This window comes from Cynocephalus volans, chromosome 15, assembly GCF_027409185.1.
Source record: "Cynocephalus volans isolate mCynVol1 chromosome 15, mCynVol1.pri, whole genome shotgun sequence".
Classification (NCBI taxonomy): domain Eukaryota; kingdom Metazoa; phylum Chordata; class Mammalia; order Dermoptera; family Cynocephalidae; genus Cynocephalus; species Cynocephalus volans.
Window position 1 is genome coordinate 63,225,787 of NC_084474.1, and position 24,329 is coordinate 63,250,115.

Genomic DNA, 24,329 nt, shown 5'->3' on the forward strand with positions numbered 1-24,329 from the left:
ACATATATTTTCTTTAAAAATGAAAGTTTAAAAATTATTATGAAAAAATTATAACCACACATAGAAAATTTGGAAAAGAATGAAAATATTTCACTGTTTTGCATTTACTTGGTCATGAGATGAAAGTCTTTTCCTTTTATCACTATTTTGGTTTTTACATAGATAGGATCATGCATCCAATTTCATAGTCATTTTTTTTGCCACATATTAGTATTAAGTACTAATGTTATTACCTTGTTTATGTAATCACCATTTTTAATGACTGAATATTATGTTACTATATGGGCTTACTAAGCTTAGTAACTATCTCCCTATTGATGTTTTTAATTTACTTCTGATTTTTAATGATCACAAATAATACTCTGTTGAACATCTATGTTTATTAGATTGTTCTGTATTTTGGATTATTTCCTTAGAAAAATTTCACAAATGTGAAAGTAATAGATCAAATCAAAGTAACATTTTATGACTCTATTTATATGGTAAAGTTGCTTCACATACTGGTTGCAGAAGTTTAAGTTGCTACCTGTAATTTACGAATTCTAATTTTTCCATAGCTTGTCGGCATGCTTACTCCAAAGGTGGTATAGTCATTTCCAATGGGAAGCTCAAAGTCCTCTCTAGCATGCAGAACCATTTAGCAATCTTTGGCATCTTTCACGACTACCTCTAATGATCTGATTTGGGTTAAATCCCTCAGACTTCTATGCAGAGAAAAGGAATATTTTATTTAACAATTACAACGTTCCTCCTGGCATGTATCTTTTTATTTCCCATTGCAATTCTAATTGTGGAAAAGCTGTGGTGGTATAGTGATGTTAGTGTTAGTGAAGGGTGGAAGGATGGAAGTGAGCTTCAATTATTTTTAAAAATTTGATTTCCTCATGGATAACAAATCTTAGAAGAAAACTATGAAGTAGTTTCTTTCTTTCTTTTTTTTGTCTTTTTCGTGACCGGTAAGGGGATCGCAACCCTTGGCCTGGTGTCGCCCGCACCGCGCTCAGCCAGTGAGCGCACCGGCCATTCCTATATAGGATCCGAACCCGGGGCAGGAGCGTCGCTCTGCTCCCAGCGCCGCACTATCCTGAGTGCACCACAGGGTTGGCCCAAGTAGTTTCTTATTTTTCTATTAATAAAAGTTCTAAGACTTTTATTAAAATAAGAAACTTTTATTAGACTTTAAAATAAAGTTTATTTAAAATTAAAATAAGACTTTTATTAAAATAAGAAAAAATAATAAACTACTTTATATTTTTCTATTAATAAAAGTTCTAAGACTGACATAAATAATAAATGATAAATAAAAGTTGAAAATATTTATTAATAAATTATCTTCTTTCTCTCTCTCTCTCTCTCTCTCTCTCTATCCTTCTGGGATAAGGTGAGGATCGCATATCACTCTGCCAATGCCAACAGTTATTTTTCCAGTCCAACACAAAGATCAGATGACATTCATCTTCAGAAAGGAAAAGAGTAAGGTTTTTACTTGTCTTTAAATTTCTGTGTGGTATTTAAAAGCTGTAAGTTTGTATATATAAATGTTTTCATTTTGTTTTTAATTGATTGAAATTGATTTGTTTTTATTTTAATTGATTAGTTTATTGGCTTAATTTGTAATTGTCCACTCCCCAAAATTTATTAAATTTTGTTTCTATATTTTCAAAAATACTAGCATTCAGCCAACTGGGGAAATTTGAAATATAAATTAATATTGTTGCAACAATTATAATTTTGCGAAATTTACTTAATCCTGCTTTTAGTTCTTTAGTAGGTCTTTTAAGTCAACCATTTATTTAATTTCTCTATTCTTATAGCAGAGCTCTTGAATATTGCTAGAGAAAAATCACATGTATTAATGCCACTGTTAATATGTATTTATTATTTACTGATTTATTCTAGGCCATGGGCCACGTACTGTAAATTTAATACCAAGGGTATTAAGATATACTCCCTGTCCTTAAGGAGCAAATAATTTAGTGCTGAAGTGTCCAGTCCCGAGAGCAGATTAGGGTATTATCCAAATAGTAGATTATCCTATTCAAAAAGCCATTCAGTATTCCTAGAAAACAGAAAGATAAAAGACATGATGTATTCAAAATGGAGAACATGGAGAATGAAGTTACATGGAGAACGACAAAAGGTGCATTGAGATCATCTTCCATTTCACATCTGTTAGGTTTTACTGCATAACAAATGACTCCAGGCTTTGGTAGCTTCAAACAACAAAGGTCCACTATTTCACACAATTTTGTGGGTGGCTGGGCAGTTCTTTTGGTCCTGGCCAGTTTAATTGGGATTGATGGTCTAGGATGGCCTCACTCATATATCTGGAGCTTCAGCTGTCATGGTTGGGACTTAGCTGTCTGGAGCACCCCATTCCACATGGTCTCTTATCTTCTGAGAGGCTAGCCCAGACTTGTCACATTGATGGATCGGTTCCTGGAAGTAAAGAGGACAATTCCTAATACACGTGTACTTTGTGATACTTTGCTTGTGTCTCACTTGCTAATATCCTATTGGCCAAAGCAATAGCCAAGCCTAAATTCAAGGGGTAAAGAAATAGACTTTACCTCTTCATGGAGGGAGTTTCTTTCTCTTGTTCTCTCTCTCTCTCTCCCCCCGCCCCCTTCCTTCCTTCTTTCCTTCCTTCCTTCCTTTCTTCCTTCCTTCCTTCCTTTCTTTTTCTTTCTTTCTCTCTCTCTTTCTTTCTTTATATTCTCTTTCCAGATATTGATGAAATTATGTTCAGAGGCAGCACCATGAAGATCTGACAGAATTGGATAGAGAAGGCTGGGATCAATGGTACCTGGGAGCAATCACACTTAATGTTCTTACTGAGGTCTTAGCATTACATTCTTCTTCTCCTTCTGCTACCACTTTTTAATATACTTAAACATTTTATTTTTTAACCAAGATCACTACTGGGCTAGTTCAGGGTAAGTGGGGTGCCCGATTTATACCTACTGTGATTAAGTGTTAGTACACCTTCAGACTCTGGCTTGGTCTTGGAAAATGAGTTCAGCCTACCTGCTTGGTGGAAGCACAGAGCTTGAATGAAAGCAACTCTTAATACGTCTGCTGCCTGGTGTTTGTGCTCCTGCAAGACCAGCTTGGCACTTACACAGTGCACTTATAGTGATGGCTCTGAATTCTGAAATCGAGGCTACCCTAGCTCATTTATTGCACAATGGTTCCCAGAGCCTTTCCAAAGATGGCTCATATTGCCAATTTATTCTACTTAGAGAGTATAGTTCTGTCCCTAAGTATTTGTCTTTTTGGTTAGCTTCTTCTGCTTTGAATTATACTTCAGTTATTACTTTTTAAAAATCCTTAAATCATTAAAATTCTTTAGTGTCTGTTATTCATATGAAGAAAGAGAATAACAATACCTATTTTATGAGACTTCTGTGAAGATTACGTATAAGAATGAATGCAGAGTGCTTTGTTTAGTGTCTAGCACATACAAAGTGCCTAATTAGTACTTTTAAGCTGCAAGTAAGAATGCAGAATTTAGTGGTTCTTCTTTGAGTCCTGTGTCTTAATTAGTGTTGGCCACCTCGATTCAGCAGAGATGGTGAACAGGTTCTTAGGGCAGCCAAGAGCCTGATGTAATCCCCCAGCTTCAGTTCTATCAGGGGCATCATCACATCCAGGGTCTCATCACCCAGACACATAAGAGATGATACATCATGAGAGATGATAAATGTTTCTCATTCAGTCTTCCATGAACTGTGGACACTTATTTTCCCTATATAAGAATATCTGCTGAGTGACGTGAGGTAATTTAGAAGAACTCCCGGCTGGTCCTTTCAAAGATGGGAGCGTTGGTGACATTGCTAGAGACTTAGATGGGGAAGCAGTTGTTTTACATTCACCTGTAACAGCTGTTCAGTGAATGCCTTATCCTGGATACACAGTTAGGTGATGGGCAGGGGCCTTAAGAATTCCAAATATAAGATGTGAATCACATCCAGCTTGTTGGAAGTCCATAGTCCATCTGGTCAGTAAACGTTTTCTGAGGCAATGTTTTATTCCCCAAGTTACAAATGGAGCCACATTTAAGGAACATGAGACTAGAAACTTTCAGTCCCGACACATACAGCCATTCAGATACAAAATATATGATATCTCTAAGCCTGCCTGTCATTTACTTGAACATATTGAAGTACTTAACCTCTGCATATCCTGTGTGTTGTATGCCAGAGAGTTATTATAATTGACAGTGCTATTTTGTTTTAAGCTCCTTGAGGATAGGGAATAGATAAATAAATATTTAAATAAATATTCTTAATAAATATTTATTTTAATAAACAAATATTTATTGATGAAGCTAAATGAATTGGTCATGAATGGAAACAACTCTCTACTAATTCAGATATCTTACATAATTCATTTTGTTTTAGCAAATGACTATGAAATTTTAGTATTTTAATATTTAAAATCAGGGATACTACAATATAAATCATTTAACAGGTAGGCTTTTTAGATAATGTTGATATTTTATTCATTGAAAATTTTATGACAAGTGTTCTGGGGAAAATGTTGTATTCATTAATTACTCTATTTTTCCAGATACTATATTGAAATCTTGCTGCAAGAGTATAGATTAAGTGCTTTTGTTGATGTTGGACTGTACCAGTATAGGAGTGTCTATACTGAACAACAAACGGAAGATGCAGTAAATGAGGAACAAGTTATTAAATCCCAGTCGACAGTCATTCATGAAATACAGGTTTGCTATGATTATAGATTTATAGAAAGTAAATGTCTAAAATCAGGAGTTCTATTATTAATATTAGTAGGTACTATACTGTTTTGGAGGAAAGCATTCATGGACAATTATTAAATTGTGGCTTAGAGTATCTGTATTATAAACCAAACAGGCTGATACTTCATAAGATTAATTTTTGAATGTTTTAAAATATTATTTTATCATTTGTAGTAAAATGGAGCAATACATAAAGAGGCATTGAATAGCTGAATTACGATACTTCTAAAATGCATTTTTTCCATATATTAAAAAATATATTTTTTTAAATTGGAAAATAGGTTATAACACTGGAAAACTGGGAAACAACTAATGCGATTAATGAAGTTCAGAAGATCACGGTAACCAGTCCATGTGTGGATGCTAATTCATGTTCACTTTACCAATATAGATTAATCTATAACACAGAGAAAACTGGTAAGTTATAAATACTAAGGGAAATATCATTTCTCTTCATGGATAGATGTAACATAAGATATTTGCTTTAGTGAAATTCTACTGTCTGGAAAATATAGTTTTAAAAGTATGCTGGACAAAGAAGCAGAAACACATATCACGAAGAAAAGTCTTCATATTGGAATAGAAAATTACGAAATTACAAACAACTTTCTGGCATATACCATTATTTTCTTTTATAAAGATAATAAAAAATGTAATCCAAAAGCACATGAGGATTTTGTAGATTGGTGACTCGCAGGTGTAGGTTAAGAAAAGAGGAATTGAACTCATCATTGCAGAGAAGTAAATATGTCTTTCGATTTCTCAAATTAAGTGATAGACCCATGAAACAGTAATGACATTGCATTTTGTAATAAATTCCGAAAATATTTTTTTTTCCATTTCTGTTCATTGTTTCAATTAGTAAATATTGAGTGCTTACTATTTGCTAAATACAATGCTTATTACTATGGAAATATTAGAATGATAAAATATGAGCCCTGTCCTTAAAGAGATCACAAAACAATTAAATAGTCAATTTTATTGAAATTTAGAACATTATTTTCAGAACATAATTTTTGCAAATGATAACTTATATGGTACAGAGTATGGGTGCTTTCAAAATATAAATATAAAACATCAGTGTTGGCTGCAGTAGTTCAGAAAGATTTCAACTCTTCTGTTTTGTTTCTTTAATTCACCCAAAAGTCTTACTACCTGCCGATGCTTCTGACTTTGTCCTGCAATCAGCCTTAAATGACCTCTGGTCTATAAAACCAGATACAGTTCAAGTAATAAGAACACAGAATCTCCAGAGCTACATCTACACGATAATCTTTATATCAACCAGAGGTAAGTGTGTCTTTCATTTTGCACTTCTCTAGGAAACAAATTTGTATCTTGTGCAACTCCATTGTTTTTTTATTATTTATTTATTTATTTATTTATTTATTTATTTTTGTCTTTTTCGTGACCTGCACTCAGCCAGTGAGTGCACCGGCCATTCCCATATAGGATCCGAACCCGCGGCGGGAGAGTCGCCGCGCTCCCAGCGCTGCACTCTCCCGAGTGCGCCACAGGCTTGGCCCTGCAACTCCATTGTGAAAGGCAAAAGTTTTTATAAAATGACAGAAGAAAAAATTGGATTCATAGACTTATCAATGTCAGGAGAAATAGAAATTGAATGATTAATTTTTTTCTATGATAACTAATAGCATTTCAAGAAATGTACAACTCCACTCCAATGCATGAGGGATGTACTATATGTGCTTCTAATGCACTATCAATATAATAGCCCACTTTATAAATTAGTAAAAATTAGCAAAAATATTAATTACGAAAATGAATTTTGAGTAAAGCAGTATTGTGTAGGAGACACTAGTCTGGCCGAATCTTGTCTGATGAAAGGGTACTGTTGTCAAAGTCACATGGGAAACACTTCATATCATGGCTGCTTCAAAAACCCTGAGGAGTCTTGCAGTCAAAAAACAATTCACCTGTATTTAAAACAAACTTATTTGATCTCTCCACCCTTTTTCTCCCCAAGTTATAGCTATTAACCTCTTATTAATGTTTTACACAGACACTTTTGGAAATACTAATGTAGACATTTCACCTTAAAGTCAAGTTAAACAACCAGTTTGACTATTTTGGTACATCTGGCTCATGAAGTAGGTCCCTGAAAAAATGTGTGTGTGTGTGTGTGTGTGTATTTACTTTTCTTTGGGCAATCATTATTTTCTAATTGTTGTAAGTAAAATGTTACTTCACTGTTTATGTCTCATTTTATGAAATTGTTAATTTGATTGTTGAGTGGAGGATGAAGAATTTTTTTTAACATGAATTGAAGTTCTAAAAATTTCTCAAAAGTTAGATTGTCAAAATACTATATAATGAAGATATGGTTATTCTTACTACTCTATTTGTAGACCAGGTAGAAATGTTAAGTCTTCAGCAGAGACCTTAAGAAATATGGTACCAAAATCTTAAGTGGGCAAATTTTAAGACTTTGCCCAACAGAGAAAGTCAATAGTATTTCACTGGTAAAGCATCCTTTCAGAGAAGAGAGACATCTGAGGACAAGGCCTTATTTCTCTCAAAGTGACATTGTATGAACAAGCTTCACAGGTCTGGAGCTATTTCCTGGAATTCAGCTTTGTGCCCTATTCGTGTCTAAAGAAAATAGCAGCACCCTAGCCAACTCTTATGCACTACAATAATGTTACTGGCACAAAACTAAAAGAATTTTTGGAATACCCTACTACCCATTGATCTTTACCCCATGGTCTCAATACATCCTTCTATTTTTCTTATAACACTTCCTTTTAAGCCAGAGAAACAGAAATTTAAGTAGATACCATTTTGCTGTTTTGCTATTACTACCATGGATAAATCTACTCCAACTACTCAAATTTAAGGATTTGCATCTTTCCCATTCATCCTTCTTTTGTAAAAATGGAACTTCAAAGAAAACTACTTCGGTTAAATTTGAGTGTCTATTAGAAGATATATTGGTATTTTGTTAATTAACTTTTGGAAAATCTGTTTGGTACTTCTTTGCAGGAGATTTTGATCTGCTCGGTTATGAAGTATTTGGTGGAAATAATGTCACACTGGATATTACAGAGCAAACCAAAGGAAAACCCAATTTGGAGACATTCACACTGAACTGGGATGGAATTGTTTCTAAGCCTCTTACTCCATGGTCATCGGAAGCTGAAGTACGCTCTAGGACTGTTCCTACCCCGTGTTTCCCTGCATCCTGTCACAGCATTCACTGGCCATTTGTAAACAGATAGGAAAGAGACATTACTTCCAAAAAACACTCCAACTAATTTAGCGCCTGACCAACTTACCACAATTTACATATCATGGGCAGTTTTGTCTGAAAGGAGACTCAAAGACAATATAATGCAACCACTTCTTTTTCTAGGCAAGGCATCTTAAAGCTTTCAAAGCCTTGCTCTGCTTCTGCAGAGAGACTTGGTGTCCTTCTACCCACCCTAGCATTGTTTCACATTTAAAATCTAATTTGTCATCATGTCAAAGGCAGAAATTCCTTGAGATATGTAGTACAGTAAAAGCTTAACAATAAAGTGTTGGTTACTTTATATATCTTGTTATTTTATGAAGCAGAAAACTGTTGGAGTGTCAACCTTCTATAAAGAGCACGTTAAGGAGTAGTAATACATTCTCCTACTTGGCATAGTGGGTTGGAGACAACCCAGAGTGAGCAGAGAAGGGAGGAAATAGGACAAAGACAGAGAGAGGGCAAGGGGAGTTCTCAGATCTGTGTCAACAAGATCTAATGTATCTCCATGTGGGGCAGCTGTTTATAAAGAAAGAATGTTTGTGAGTTACTGAATTTTGACAACTACCTGTACCATGAATTTAAGTTAGTATTTGTGTGATGATTAAAGACCATATATTGTCTCAAGTCCTTAATTCTAAACAATTTCTATGCTTTGTCAGATAAACAGATGTGGCAATTATAGGAGACTCATGAATGTGTACCCATTCCTTTATAACCCAAAATTATGTATTGTTTTTCAAAAATCATAAATACAGGCTTATGGTATATACTTCTCTTCTTTTGAAAAGCAAGAATGCATTGGAGTATATAGTTTTTCACCCACTTAATCCTGAGTTAGTCGGGAAAATTATTTATTTGGTATTAGTTAATTTTTATATTTGATATTAATTAATTTAGGTTTGTTTCATTGCTCTTTTTAAAAAACCACTAAATAAATGTGTCTGCCTTATGTAACATCTAATCTAATATTAGCCAGTTGCATGTAGCTATTATTATTCTAAAATAAAACTCTTAAAAAGTCACTGGACACTGAAGTTATCATATGTTAAAATTATTGTGGCTTAAATATGGGAATTATCTTATAAAAATGTTCTATTAGAACTAATTAGTAATATTTCTGATCTTCTAACTCTTCGTGAAAAAGAATTCACTAAACTTTATATTGTCAATTTAGTTTCAGGTAGCAATGGAAGAAATGGTTAGTACCCAGTGTCCACCACAGATTACAGATTTTGAAGAAGGATTTGTTGTGAAATACTTCAGAGACTATGAAACTGATTTTAACCTGGTATGGAATGTTTAATTAACTATGAAACTGGCCAAATAAGAATTCATGTGAATGTTTGCAATTTTGTGATTTCTTCCTTGAACTAGTATTAATTATTTTATCATTCAAAGTCAAATTGCAAAAATAATTTTGCTATGTATTTATTGGTGAGGCCTGTTTTAGCATCTTCTCACATTATAAAATGACTCATTTGTGAAAACTATATTTTCACCACACATAAATTTTCTTCATCTACAAGAAGCAGACAAGATGGGCTAATGTAAGATCTACAGGCTTTTTTGTTTGTTTGTTTTCTTTCCTTGGATGCAGAATAGATTCTATTTCCTCACTGACTTCAGAGAATATAATTTGTAGTGGGCATTATGGAGTAAATTGCTTTCCCTTGCTTTTTAAAATCACCCTCTGGTCAATGAGTACAATGCCTAGTCATTATTTCTTTCTTCATGAAATATAAAGATTTTTCTCTGATATACAGCAAAAGAAAAAAAATTAAATATACACTTGCTAATTCTCATTTTGAAGACTTGAGGAAGCCAGATATTTACCATTTCCAAGTGAGTACTATGAGAATAAGAAATAGTCTAGTTATTTAATTCAGATCAATACCCTAGAAAAAATATGATCCCTCAAAAATATATCACATGAACAGATATATTAGTGAGAACAAAAAGAAAATCTTTCATTTAATGGGTGATCTTTTCAACCTAATTTAATAAATATGCATGTATTTGGGTTCTCCTATTCCGAATGTGGTACTGACAGTCATGTGGATTGCACAAGCAATTGACATTCTACTTCATCTCCTGTCACCACCCCAACATGTGTTTCTATGCTCCTCCTAACCTTAGCTATTTATATTTCCCAACACCAGCCTCTCTCAGACATATTTTGACCTCTCTCTGAAGCCTTTGGCCCTTTTTTGCACATATTTTACCCTCTCTCTGAAGCCCTTGGCCCTTTTTTCCCATTTGAACAGTGCTTTGAAATCTTTTTTTTTTATTTGAACGACTCCCATTCATCTTTAAAGACTTCACTCATTTGTCACTTCCTCTGAGTCCTCTTTCTCGATGCTTTCATGTGAGTTCAGCGCCTCTCTTGAGCCTCAGTACTGGAATCATTGGCTCCTTTCTCCCAGCTTCATGGCATCTACACAAGGGGATAGTGTTCTTCACCACTCAAGTCCTGAAGATTCAACAAAAAACAAACAAAAACCTGGCACACAATAAACACTGAATAAACATTCATGGAAAAAATGAATAAATATCCTTAAGCAGTTCATAATATAAGGAGAAAGGTAGGACTTGGGAAATAGTCTAATACAGTTGTAAGGGATTACATGATTACAGATCCAAATAAGGGCTTTCGAATTTCAGAAAAGAGAGAAAACATCTCAAATTAAAGTAGTTTGGAAAACAATGGGGGTTCAAGTGGAACTTGAATGACTTGGGTGGAGATGTTGGGAGACCTACAAGACGATAAATCATGTTTCATGTTTTCATTTGAAGTATTATTGTTTCTGTAGGAACACATCAACAGAGGGCAGAGGACAGCTGAAACCGATGCTTACTGTGGTCGTTATTCCCTGAAAAACCCAGCTGTTCTTTTTGACTCAGCAGATGTTAAACCAAACAGACTACCATATGGTGACATTTTATTATTTCCTTATAATCAGGTAAGCTCAACAAAATGATATGCTAATTGAATCTGGAAAATACCTTGGTAATAAAATTTTGTGAAATTTTAAGACAAGGAAAAGTTCTTGCCATGTGAAATTATGTCATGTTGGACAGGCACTGTGGTTCACATTCTCGGTGCTTGTGATTTCTGGTGATTCTCAAAAAAACAGAAAAAACAATAGAGTGCAATGTATTATTTATTCTGCTTTATCTCATAATCATATAAAAATGATTTGCACACAAGTTTAAGTACTAAAACAGTTACAAATGTAAAATCTTCTCCATTTTCTTCATTAATTAAGAGGAAACAAAAATGAATAGCCATCACAGAATGATCTAGGTTATCCAGTCAGGGAAAAGTGAAAGAAAATCATGAGCAGAGGAGATGGTAGTTTTAGTATGGGTATTTAAGGCTCGCAAGCATAGATTTAGCCTTTCTCTTGTTTTAAAACTCTCAAATGGTGACACATGTTCTAAAATTCTCAGTTCTTAATATATTTGGCATGCTTAAGAAGTTGTAGCCTATTAAAATTGATCTTTAATTATTACTATTTTATGGGGACATTAATCTCTGTCTCTAAATGCTCGACTGCATTCACATCCCAGTGGATCTGCCTGAATGTTTACCTCTCTTCTCTATGTGCAATGGACTTTTAAATGTACCAAAGAGTTTAATTAGAGTTAATACCATAGCTCATCTCCACAGGGCGTGAATTGTTTTCACTTTTAAAGGAAACCATATCTAAGAAAACAATAAAAAATTGATAATTAATGGTAAGGTCATTTCAACTCCACTTCCTCGTCTATAAAATCTTTTCCAATTCTGCAGCTAACTGACTGAAATTAATCATTTCTTTCTCTGAATTCTGGTACAATTTATGTGGGAAATATGCAGTAAATTTTTTTGAATTGAGTTGAACTGATTTGAATTGTTACACATCAATTTAATGGAAAGATAATGTTACTGATTTTTTTTCATATTTTTTATGTAGTTATGTTTAGCATACAAAGGATTCCTGGCGAATTACATTGGTCTAAAATTTCAGTACCAAGACAACAGCAAGATTACTAGAAATACTTATGTACAATTTACATATAACTTTTCTTATGGAAACAAGTAAGTTACACTCTCAATTTGAAAACTCAGTTACACTATAGTTTATAAACTATGATGATAATACAAACTCATTTCTTGTGTTTTTTTGGTTTTATCTTTTGCTTTATTTTTTTGGGGGGGGGGAATCATGTGCACCATGGATCTAACAGCTACTTTCCAGGGCTCTACATATGCTCCCTAACAGAAATAGTGTGTCAAAAAGAAATCTATAGATTATTAAAATAAAAATTGGTCTAGTGTCATCGTCACTCATGCTCACACATTGTTTTGTCTTCTAGTGACTGAGTCATTAGAAGACAAAACAGTGGTAACTTTGGAATTTAAATTACTTATCATGAAATTTAATAATGTTTCTAGTTACTGAAGGAAGGTAGGAAGAGACCAGATTATCATAATATTGTCATTAGACTTTGAGGACTGAAAAAAGTACTTGCTATGAGTTAGCAGGGAAAATAAATATTTCAATGAATATGTCAGAATAAAGAGAGAAAAGGTATTTTGAAATGATACTTGCTTTGCCAAAAGTTAGACACATAGAAACGCAAATAGAGAAATATAAAGGAAGAAACTAATGAGCTTAGAGAAAGCTATTTAATGGCCACAATTATCATACCCTCAAGCACAATTTAGCTTTGTATAATTATGTTTTGTTTTTATTAATTTTTGTATATTCTGAAATTTATGTCAATTCTGACTTTTCATTTTCATTTGCAGTCCATGCAAAAATTTCATTTATAATAAAATAATAATGAAGACACACACAAACACACACACACTTTTCTGTTTTACAAAATACACCTCATAAATTTTTGTCATGTTTATTGAAGTGTAATTTACATAAAGTAAAATTCACTCTTTTAAAGTAAACAGTTCAATGAGTCTTAACAAATGTATACAGTCATGTAACCATCACCCCAATAAAATACAGAACATTTTTTCTCCACAATTTTAGAAGTTTCTTTTTCATATAAAGTTTGTCATTAAAATAACCGTGGTTACGTTTTCGTATTTTGAGAAGATTTTTAAATGTTTCTCTAGTTTTTTTTCTGTCATAGCTACATAAGTATGGATCTATACATGTTATGTCATACTTTAATATATGTCACTTATGTTTCCATCACTTTATAATCCATGGAGAGTACTGTTCTGTTGTCATCATAGAGATGGGGCTACAAGAACTCAGAACTGCTGTGTGGAGCAGTGTGGGGCAGAACCGGTGCCTACTCTTGACAGTCCCACAGAAGGGGAGAAAAATGACCCAAAGCTGGAAACAGAATCAAATGCCAATCATAAACAAAACAAAAGGAAGACAAGAATTTTTTTAAGAAGTCAGGATGATAAGGGAGAGTAGAATAATTAGATGAAATGAAAGGGCAGTCTTGGTGGAGGAGTTAGTTTCTGGGTGAAGATTCTGGACTAAGAGCTGCTGCCCAGCACTGCAACTTCAAGTGTCCTGTTTTCTGTATCATCTTGACACTATTTTCAAAATCCAGGGGCCAGCTTCCAATGCATATCTTTAGAAGTATGTGCACTCTAAAATTCGTTGAAATATATTGGACTGGAAGGGGAACTTTGTTTGTTAAATGTCTTTAAAATAACTGTGGGAGACAGCCAGGGAGGGGATGTGGAGGTTCTCCAGCAAAGCTAGGTCCCCAGGCACCATCAGGAGGAGGCAAGATGCATTCACTGGGGTAGTGACAGGAGCAGTGACAGGGGATGGGAATAGGCAGGTGGGTCAGAGCACATCAGAGCCAGATGGAGGCATCAGGCTAGTTCGCAGGTGAGATACACCCCTATCTGTACCCCAGCCTAGATTTTTAACCTGAAACCTTTTAAGGTTTTCCGGCTTATAGCCTTCTGTCCTGTGGAAGCAGAATGACTTTAAGTTAAAGAAAGAAGGAAAAGTCATAATATCCAGTTTTCAAAAGAAAACATCATGTTTGAGGTATACATCTCTGGTGTCATATCCTGAGCACGTGGACCTAATGCTCTTCAGATGCTCTGATCCATTGATCAGAGTAGACCACTTGGCAGATAAATAAACTTTAAATAAAGGTGTCAGAATCTTTTACCATGAGGAAGGAAGCCATAGTTAAAATGTAGATATCTAACAGACGTTTGTCAGAGAGAAAATCCTTAGTGAGGCATGAAGCCTTTCAAAAAATTTTTGAGGAGGCACAAAAATTCTACCGCTGATATTCCTTGGATTCTTTTCTTTTCTTTCTATTTTTTTTTTTTTTAAGATCTCAATTGACTTTATTGCCACTCTAGAATCAGGCACATGATTATTCCATAAAATAGAATAAGATTATTCCAATGAGCCAAGCAGAGGAAATTGGTTTTGTAGACAGAAAGAAGCAAAAGAAAGCAGAAACAAAGAACAGAAAGAAGACCGGTCATCTCAAAATTACTTTCCTTGTGAGGTGAGACAAGAAGACAGAACAATAGGAAAATAATATCAAGTTACTTCAGATTCTTGAAATAAGGATTAAAAAGATGATTTATGTCTTGCCCCAGGAATAAAATCTAACGTGCTTCCATAAGATGTAAAGAAAGAAAAAGTATTGTTCCTCAAGGACAGAAAGTTCATCAGACACTGCTGTTTGGTAGTATTTAAAGTGGACTTCAACGTAGAGAGCGAATACTGCATGGGCTCTGTGCGTCCTGCTGTGGACAGTGTTTGCACAAAATTGTAGGAAGCTATTCTCTAAGAAAGGTGCAGGACACTCCTGGGTCATGTTTTCTTATGGGAACTTAAAATAAGCAATCAAGCCTATTATCTCCCTAACAAAAAAAGTACACCATTTTGAACAAAATGCTTAAGAAATGTCCTTTTCCTAACAGTTTAGATTTATCTTCCCAGTGTCATTTGATTAAACAGCTTTGGCCTCTGTGTGTGCACTGTTGGCATTTTTTAATGCTTTTGATTCATCTTAGGTTTTCACAGGAGTAGAATGAGAGAGAGAGAGAGAGAGAGAGAGAGAGAGAGAGAGAGAGAGAGAGAGAGAGAGAGAGAGAGAGAGAAGAAGAAGAAGAAGAAGAGGAAGAGGAAGGGGAAGGGGGGGAAGAAGAAGAAGAAGAAGAAGAAGAAGAAGAAGAAGAAGAAGAAGAAGAAGAAGAAGAAGAAGAAGAAGAAGAAGAAGAAGAAGAAGAAGAAGAAGAAGAAGAAGAAGAAGAAGAAGAAGAAGAAGAGATCGATTAGATTGAAAAAGTTGTTGATCACCCTGATGCACAAATCCATGCCTTTAAGGCCACTACACAGTTTAATCCAATATGTAAAATGGGACCAAAGTTAGCTTCTGGAATGAATAAAACAAGTGGGGGCAATTCTGCAATTCACAGGGTAATGGTTGATTCAGAAGAGGCCGTAAGTCCCTTCTGCTGGCAGTCACGTAGGCAGGAGCAATTCCAGGGGTCGAGGCAGCCCTACCCATGTTAGTTGGTGAGGAGCATGGAAAGTCCTCGAACAGAGTGATTATATACCACAGCTTCACCCTCAATTTGCTTCAAATCATGGATAATCCCATGGTGAGTCTTTATGAAACAGAAGCTCGTGAAGGAATATCTGAAGGTACAGTTTGCTCCACGGTGCTGCATTCCCACATCGAGCAGTGGAATCACGATTTTAGTCTTGATGCCCACCCACAACCCATATAAATATCATCTTCCATTGCCACAAGATTTTGGAGTATTTTACAGATCCTAGTTCTTTCATAATAGTCAATCCATCATTTACCAATCACTACTTAGGTCTCTCCTTTTACCTTGCCTTGCAATTTATCTGCTGTGCAGTAATTTGAAGATGCGCTACATTTGATGAAGTTGATGGGTTTTCTTTGACTAAATATTACAAGACCTTTTAAATAAAAATTTCACAAAGAGTAAGGTTCTCTTGTCAAGGCAAAGTAAACTCTCCTACTTCTATGAAAAAAATGAGAATTAGAGGTGCCCAAACTCTCATAGCTGAAATGCTTAACTGTAATTTATGGGATTCCATTGTAGTTAATATTTAATAGAAAATCTAAATCTAAGTTTGACATTTAAAAGGTATCGTGCAGCCATTTATGTCTATAAATAACTTAGCTCCATTTAGGCACTTAGAATAATTGACAGTGCTACTCCGGTGAGATCTTCTGGAGGTAATATCAAATTCCAATTTGCTTCTTAGCATTGGACTGAATTTACTGTTCTATCTGTGGTGTTTTTTGCTAAAATAGTTGGCTCTGTTCCTATGTCTTGTTTTTGTTAATGTGCTCTACACCAAGGTGTGTGCTCCTTCGTTTCCTTACATGTTGTTATAGAATGTTATTTTACATTCCCATGGCTCTTGCCAAGGCTACAGATAAAAGAACACCTATATTTGTATGCAACATTAGATCCTTTACAGCCAATGTAAGTTTCTGCCTGCTTTGCCTTGTTATGGCTTCTTTTCTGTGCTAATAAAGTATGCTTGATGGTCTTCTTATAGAGAAAAAAGCTTTTATTCTTTAAATTTTTAATGCTTTTTATGGTGCATTTGTTTACATTAAACATTATAAGTGATTTATACACAAAATTATTCAACCATATTTCAGCTGGACCTACACTTGCATAGATCTTCTGGATATCATACAAGCCAAATATTCTGGGACGAATTTTTCTCTTCAAAGGATTAGTTTACAGAAAGCATCAGAAGCACAGTCTTTCTATGTGGATATAGTATACATTGGACAGACATCTACAATCTCAACACTGGATGGTACGTTGTAAAATTTTATATCTACTATAGTCTTCTAAATCTATCTTATAGTAAAATCTTACCATAAAAATTATTTTAAATTCTGTCATACAGATAGAAGCATTAATCTCTAAATACTAATGAGCCATTCTTTTATCTCAATAATATGATTTAACTTTATTTTTTAACAAATAGGGCAAGGTGATTATTCTAAAGATAAATGTATCATTAACATAAACTTTTTAATTGTAGCAAGAATTAGCTTTATGGTTCTTGGTTTTGCTTACGGATACACTGTGGCCAATATTTTCATTTTGCCTTTTATAAAACATTTTGCTTTATCTTTGAGAAAACCAACTACAAAGAGGGAAATCTATTCCTAAAATACAGCTATTGACATTGATATCTGTCTAGTAAGGTTGACCTGACACTTTTCATGACTTAAGAGTGGTAATTAATAATGCTATAAATAAAACCTTATTTTTGATAGTCTTAGCACTGTCTTTTTAGTCATGTTAATAAACCCATACATATATGAGATGTGATAATAAAATAATAAGCTCCACAATGTTCTAAAAAATCAACGTAACTCCAAACAGTCATCTTAAAAAGGGTTTTTTTCCATTCTTGAGAGGAGTGTTGGAATCCTTTGGAATGGTTTTCACCTGCAAGGTGATGAGCCAACTGATAAAAAACTAAATGTTACTACTACTAATCACTCCTTTTGAATCTGCTACCACCAGACATACATTACGATTGGTGGGACACATGTATAAGACAGCTGGATTGTGCTGGGATAAATGTTGCAGTTCATTAAAATATTCACTTAGCACCTACTATGTGGCAGGCATGGTGTCAAGTATTGAAGAAAGAGCAGTGACCAAGACAGTCCTTGTCCTGCCCTCATGGAGCATACATCCTAGTGAGCACCACCTTCAAGGAACTTAGAGTAAAGCTAACTGGCCCACCAAAAGCCAGATGTAACTTAGGGCTTGGTGGCTTTTAAATATTTGGTTTTAAAGACATTCAAGCTTTGTAATCTAGAAGTGAAAGTTTACCAAGCTTCACAAACTTCTTGCTTTAAGGTCTTCTATATAAAATTTGATTTTAAACAAATTATTCCATGACATGTTGATATTACTTGATGGTTTTCTTTTTAGCAGCAGAAGTTATAAAATTTTATCTCTCACTTTTTGTTTATTTATATTCTTTAGAAATGCCAAAGAGAAGACTTCCAGCATTAGCAAATAAAGGAATATTTTTAAAACATTTTCAGGTGAATCAGACCAAAATAAATGGATCAACTATGACAAACCAGTATTCTGTTACTATGACCTCATATAACTGCAGTTATAATATACCCATGATAGCTGTGAGCTTTGGACAGGTGAGCCTAAAATTTTGCAAGTTATTATTTTCAACTTAATGAGCATTAGTTTTTTATGTAGTAAAATTTCTTTATAATTTTTAGTAATAGCTGACATAAAGATTGAATATCTTTTAATAGAGCAAGACAGTTATTCTAAGGATAAATGAAGATTTAGAGGCTTGTTGAACTTGAGCATGAAAATTGACTTAAGTATTAAAAAATTCTTGAAGAAATATATCTATGGGGAAAAAAGACAGGAAAATACACTTAAAAAACAAAGTCAGTCAGATTTAAGAAGAGTTTTCTTTGTTGAATTTAAAGGAAAAATTGTGGGCTCTTTCAATAAAGATTCTTGAATAGAGACAATTGGAAGAAGAGTTGAGATTCTTCATTATAATTATAAATTGTTTCTGTTATAAAAGTTCCTTATTTTGCTGGTATCAAAATTTATACAAGGAAGGAAGAGGAGGTTTTCAATAATTCTAAGAGCATCTGACCAGTTTATTGTACATTTATAATAAGATGAGTATTAAATATTACAAGATTAAAGGTTAAGTAATAAATAACCATTGGAATTAGATTATAGTCTCACAGAGAACTTTTTGCTGACTAAACAATTTCATGATTTAAAAATACAGAAAAACTATAAATATTCCAAAAAAATTGCCTTTACCCCATCCTGGCCCAATATTTTAGTCTTAGTATCTTCAAGATGGATGTCTTGCAAATGTTTTCCAGTCTTTTACTCTTAGCTCTAGTACAAAACATGATAATTAACTCAGAGCTTTGTGTTCTCAAAGATTTTGTGTTAACAGTCTCTCATTTTTCAAGATTCCTCATTAAACTAATAATTGCTGATTGTTACCTTTAGCTTTAATTATTTATCCAAAGTGAAGTTAAAGAATATGGGGCCTACATTTTTGTGACCTTTAAAAAAATTCAAATGAGAGATACATGCAATATCATGCACATATGTTAATTGATATGCCCATCAATTAACTGTTTTTAAAAAACTAACTTTGAGTTAATTGTAGATTCACTTGCAGTTGTAAGAAATAATACAGAGATATTTTTTATATTCTTCACTCATTTTCCCCCAGTGGCAACTTCTTGTATAATATAGCATAATATCATAATCAGAAAATGGACATTGATACAATCCACTGACCTTATTCAGATTTTACCAGTTTTACATGCACTCATTTGTGTGTGTGTGTGTGTGTGTGTGTGTGTGTGTGTGTGTGTGTGTGTGTGGTTCTTATATAATTTAATAACATGTGTAGGTTAATCTGACCACCACCAGGACAGTTCTATCACAAACATCCCTTGTGCTACCCTTCACAGCCATGGCCACCACAGTCACTTCCATCACTCCTTCCCTCCTCTGTTATATATGGAAACCACTAATCTGCTCTGTCTCTATAACTTTGTCTTTTCAACAATCCTATATAAATGAAATCAGACCTTATATAATCAAACCATTATGTAGCCTTTTGGGATTATCTTTTTTCAGTCAGAGTAATTCCCTTGAGATCCATTTAAGTTGTTTGTTCATCAAGAGTGTTGATTTTGATTACTGATTAGTATTTAATGTTATGGATGTACTGTAGTTGATTTAACCACTTACCCATTGAAGAACATTTGAATTGTTTCTTGTTTTTGGCTATTGTGAATAAGGCTGTTATGAGCATTCATCCGTAGATTATTGTGTGATGTAAGTTTTTATTTTCCTGGGTTAAATGCCCAACAGTGCAGTTATAGGGTCATACGGTAAGTACATGTATAGTTCTGTAAGAAACTACCATACTCTTTTCCAAAGAAGTTCAACTCATACTTTCCCACCAGCAATGTATCAGCAATGGATCCAGCTTCTGCACAGTCTTGTCAGCATTTGGTATTATCTCTATTTTTCATTTTAGCCATTCTGATAGTATGTATAGTGATAGTTTATTTTGGCTTTAATTTGTGTTCCCCAATGGCTAATGATGTTGAACATCTTTTCATGGGCTTGTCTGCTACCTATATATCTTCTTCTGTGAAACATCTAGACACAAGTCTTTTGTCAGATATGTGGTTTGCAAATATTTTCTTCCAAATTTTACCTTGCTTTTTAATATTTCTTCATAAAGTCTTTCATAGAGTAAAATTTTAACATTTTGATGAGACTGAATTTATTAATTTTTTCATTTTATGAATGGTGCTTTCAGTTTTAAGTCTAAGAACTCCTTACTTAACCTTAGGTCCTGAGGATTTTTCTATTTTTTTTTTTACCTAAAAGTTTTATAGATTTACATTTTATATTTAAGGCCATGATCCATTTGAGTTAATGTTCATATAAAATGTGGTTTAAGGTCAATGTTCATTTGTTTGCCTGTGGCTCCAATTGCTCCAGCACCATTTATTGAAAAGGTTATCTTTCCTATATTTAATTACTTTTGCACATTTGTCTAAAATTAGTTGGACATTTTTGTGGGTATATTTCTGGGTTCTCTATTTTGTTTCATTCTTCTATGTGTCAGTCCTTCCACCAATATCACACTCTCTTGATTACTAAAGCTATAGAGAGAGCCTTAACATTTGTAGAGTGATTTCATTCACTTTATTCTTCTTGTGCAAATTTTTTTTAGCTATTCTAAGTCTATGTCTTTCCATATAAATTTTAGAATAAGCTTTTGATAGGAATTGCATTAAACCTATAGATTATTCTGAAAAAAATTGACATCATCATTATGTTGAGTCTTCTAATCCATGAACATAGTATGTTTCTCCATTTATTCAGGTCCTCTGTGCTTTCTCTTATCAGTATATTTAGGTATTCTTTGATTAGTTTTATCAGCATTTTGCAATTTTCAGGTCAGATCTAGCACGTTTTGTTAGATTTACACATAAGTATCTCATTTTTCCTGAAGCAGTTGTAAATGGTCTTGTGTTTTTAATTTTGGTTTCCATATTCTTGTTATTTGTATATAGAAATGTGATTGGTTTTTGTGTATTACTCTTGTACCCTGCAACCTTGCTGAACTCAATGAACTTGTACGAAGTAAATACACTCATGTAATCACTACCCATATCAAGATAAAGAAAACCATAGCTTCCCAAGGGCCTTCCTTGTGCCTTCTCCTTGTCCCTGGGCTACTCACCCTTTATTCCCAGATAACTGCTATTTTGACTTCTACCACCATTAATTACTTTTGCCTGTTCTTAAACTGCATATCAATGGAATCATATAGGATGTACTCCCTTGTATCTGACTTCTTTCATTCAATGTTGTGAAATTCATATTGTATATACTATAATTTGTTCTTTTTCATTGCTGAGCAGTATTCCATGGTATGCTACAATAATTTATTCATTCTGTTGATGGGCTTTTGTATTATTCCCAGTTTGGAGCTATTAGAATTTAAGCTGCTATGAATATTTTTGCATACATATTTTGGCACTTATGCTTACTCGTTTCTTTAGGCTACAAGGTTCATTGTTTTAAATTCTACATGATTAACAGGTAACTGTGAAGGATCAGAAGCAGGAAATATAATTTTCACTATTGGAGTTACAATCTATAAATTTCTGTAGCATGTGTTGCGTCTGTTAATTGATTGGCACTGAACATTAAACAAGTATTTCCTGAGTCTGGGTCAGTCACCGTCCTGACCATATCCTTCCTTAAGTTGTTGGTTAAGTTTTAGAGTCCCCATATGGTATTTCTCCCAAAAAAAAGTGTTTAGTTTTTTGTTAGCCAAGACCACATCTCATGCTTCTTTGCCTCCCTACAATGATTAGCACTGTACCTTGAACAGAGCGCCTGCTCAGTAAATATTTGTTCCTTGAGTGATGGAGGGCTCATTCTGAATTAATGAGGTATTACAGTGGTTCCAGCTGATTGCTGAACAGATGACTAAGCTAACATTGGCCTCATTATTGCAGCTCTATAGGTATGGCCTGTGTTGATTTATGTGACTCTCTTCAATGTTCTGAAGAATCCTGAATACATGAGGCTCATTTATGTCATGTCACAGATTGTACCATGGTGAAATAAAAATCATGTTAGCCATTGTTAAGTTTAGTCATTTTCTCAATATTTATTTTGAAAATTAGATAATTGCAAACGAGACAGAGGATGAATCTGTTTACAGAGGAAATAATTGGCCAGGGGAATCTAAAATTCGTGTTCAAAGAATTCAAGCAGCATCTCCGCCTATAAGTGGCAGCTTTGACATTCAAGCTTATGGACATATTCTCAAAGGTATATGATAAAAGTTCAAAACATTCATATTTATGTAAATATATATACACACAAACGTATATTGCTATAAAATGTTAAGTATTATCTCACTTAAGAATTACTTCTTATTGCTATTTTTACATTCTAATGTCTAGTCTAGTAACACAGGTGTATATGTATTAATATATACCACATTATGGCCAATTAATAGCCAATCATAATGTTTTTGTTTTAAATCTTTCTTTTAATATATTAGAAAAGAACTCATCCATCCAAAGCCAACATGATTAATAATGATTGTTTTTATGTGAAAATAATATAAGAAAAAGTCTGCAAAAATATATAACAAATTCCTAACAGTCATTTTTCAAAGGTGGTTCAAATTATGATTTTCATAAGTCATACCTTTCTGTAATACATACATTTTTGAAAATAAGCATTCATTACTGTGTTAGCCAAAACAATAATGATAATATTAAAATATTATAAAAATTGAGAATTGGAATATTATTTTTAAAGACAACTATAATTGAATTGTCTAAACCTGTGCTGTCCGCTATGGTGGCCATGAGCCGTGTGTGGCTACAGAGCAATTGAAATGTGACTGGTGCCACATGTTGAAATAATAACATACCATTATAAGGGATTCTGTAAAATTTATTATTACAATAATTTTACCTGTTTATTTTTACTTCTTAAAATATAGCTATTAGAAAATGCAAAATAATATATGTGGTTCACAGTAGTTACCAATTCAACAGTGCTAATCTTGACAACCATACTAAACATTTTTGTGTACTTCTTGTAGTATTTCTCTGTATAATTTATACAATTGAGATTATGTCAGTAATGTAAAGCTAAGTTATTCAGAACAAAGGACATGTTTACGTTTCCGCACTCCCTCACCAGATATACCAGGTTACATTCTCGAAAGTTTTTTTCTCTTTTATCTTCATGACTTATAGGTTATTAGGATTCTCAAAGGTCTACTAATTGAAATTAAATCCATTTATTTAATCACATTAAAATTGGTATTAAAAATAAAAGTGCTTATTTGTAAAATTTATTTTATATCTTTGCATTTAAATTTTTTATTTATTTTTATAAAAAGTATTTTAATATAAAAATATAAAAATATTTTATTTTTAATGTCAAAATGAATTGATATTAAAATATCAATTGATATTTTATATTTGTGAATTCATATTAAAAATAAAAGTATATGAGCTAAGGCTACAGTATGAGGTACATTACTACTATAATTTTAAAAAATTTTATCATCATTATTACATTGACAGGTAAAATTGTATGCTTTTATTTTGTTTCCAAGAAATATGCAAATTCTTGGCATAAGTAAGATGCGAGTTTCATTTTTACTCTACTGGAGGAGGACATGCTGTTTACAAGTGATAATACATCCTGTACATTTGGTGTATGCTGAAGATGGAATTGGTTTGCCAGTGTCAATGTATGCTGTTTGCCATCCCTCTGTGAATTCAGGGCTCCCTGCTGCTGTGTCAGCTGCAGATCTGCAGTTTGCTCTCCAGAGTCTGGAGGAAGTGGGACAAATCTCCGTTACACGAGAGGGAACCTGTGCTGGATATTCGTGGAACATCAAGTGGAGAAGCATGTGTGGAAAGCAGAGTCTTCTACAGGTTTCTTCGTTTGGCTTGGCTCCTGTTTTCTTCTATGTATTGTTTGCTTATTTGCACACTGTCTCATTCCAAAAGAATTTGAGACTGTGTATATTTTTAAAATGCAAACTATAGGTTAAAAATTTTTTAAGAAACTCATAGAGAAAGTTGTTCTAAATTAAGTTGACCAGGTGTTCCCTTTCATGGAGCATAGCTGTCGGTACTTTATTCCCTACCCCATATGGAAAACTCCAGGAATGTGTGTGTTGGAAAACCCTTAACAGGGGC

General features: G+C 33.7%; 1 protein-coding gene across 1 annotated transcript in view; it reads left to right on the forward strand.

Moving 5' to 3' along the window:
• PKHD1L1 (PKHD1 like 1) overlaps nt 1-24,329 on the forward strand; it is a 157,128-nt gene that overhangs the window by 32,423 nt on the left and 100,376 nt on the right. Inside the window, exons 14-25 of the mRNA XM_063079268.1 lie at nt 1,382-1,473; nt 4,573-4,732; nt 5,050-5,185; nt 5,915-6,058; nt 7,769-7,926; nt 9,193-9,306; nt 10,829-10,978; nt 11,975-12,099; nt 16,674-16,837; nt 18,031-18,203; nt 22,281-22,428; nt 23,908-24,062. Of these exons, the coding sequence (XP_062935338.1) occupies nt 1,382-1,473; nt 4,573-4,732; nt 5,050-5,185; nt 5,915-6,058; nt 7,769-7,926; nt 9,193-9,306; nt 10,829-10,978; nt 11,975-12,099; nt 16,674-16,837; nt 18,031-18,203; nt 22,281-22,428; nt 23,908-24,062 (1,719 nt within the window). The remainder of the gene's footprint in view (nt 1-1,381; nt 1,474-4,572; nt 4,733-5,049; nt 5,186-5,914; nt 6,059-7,768; nt 7,927-9,192; nt 9,307-10,828; nt 10,979-11,974; nt 12,100-16,673; nt 16,838-18,030; nt 18,204-22,280; nt 22,429-23,907; nt 24,063-24,329) is intronic.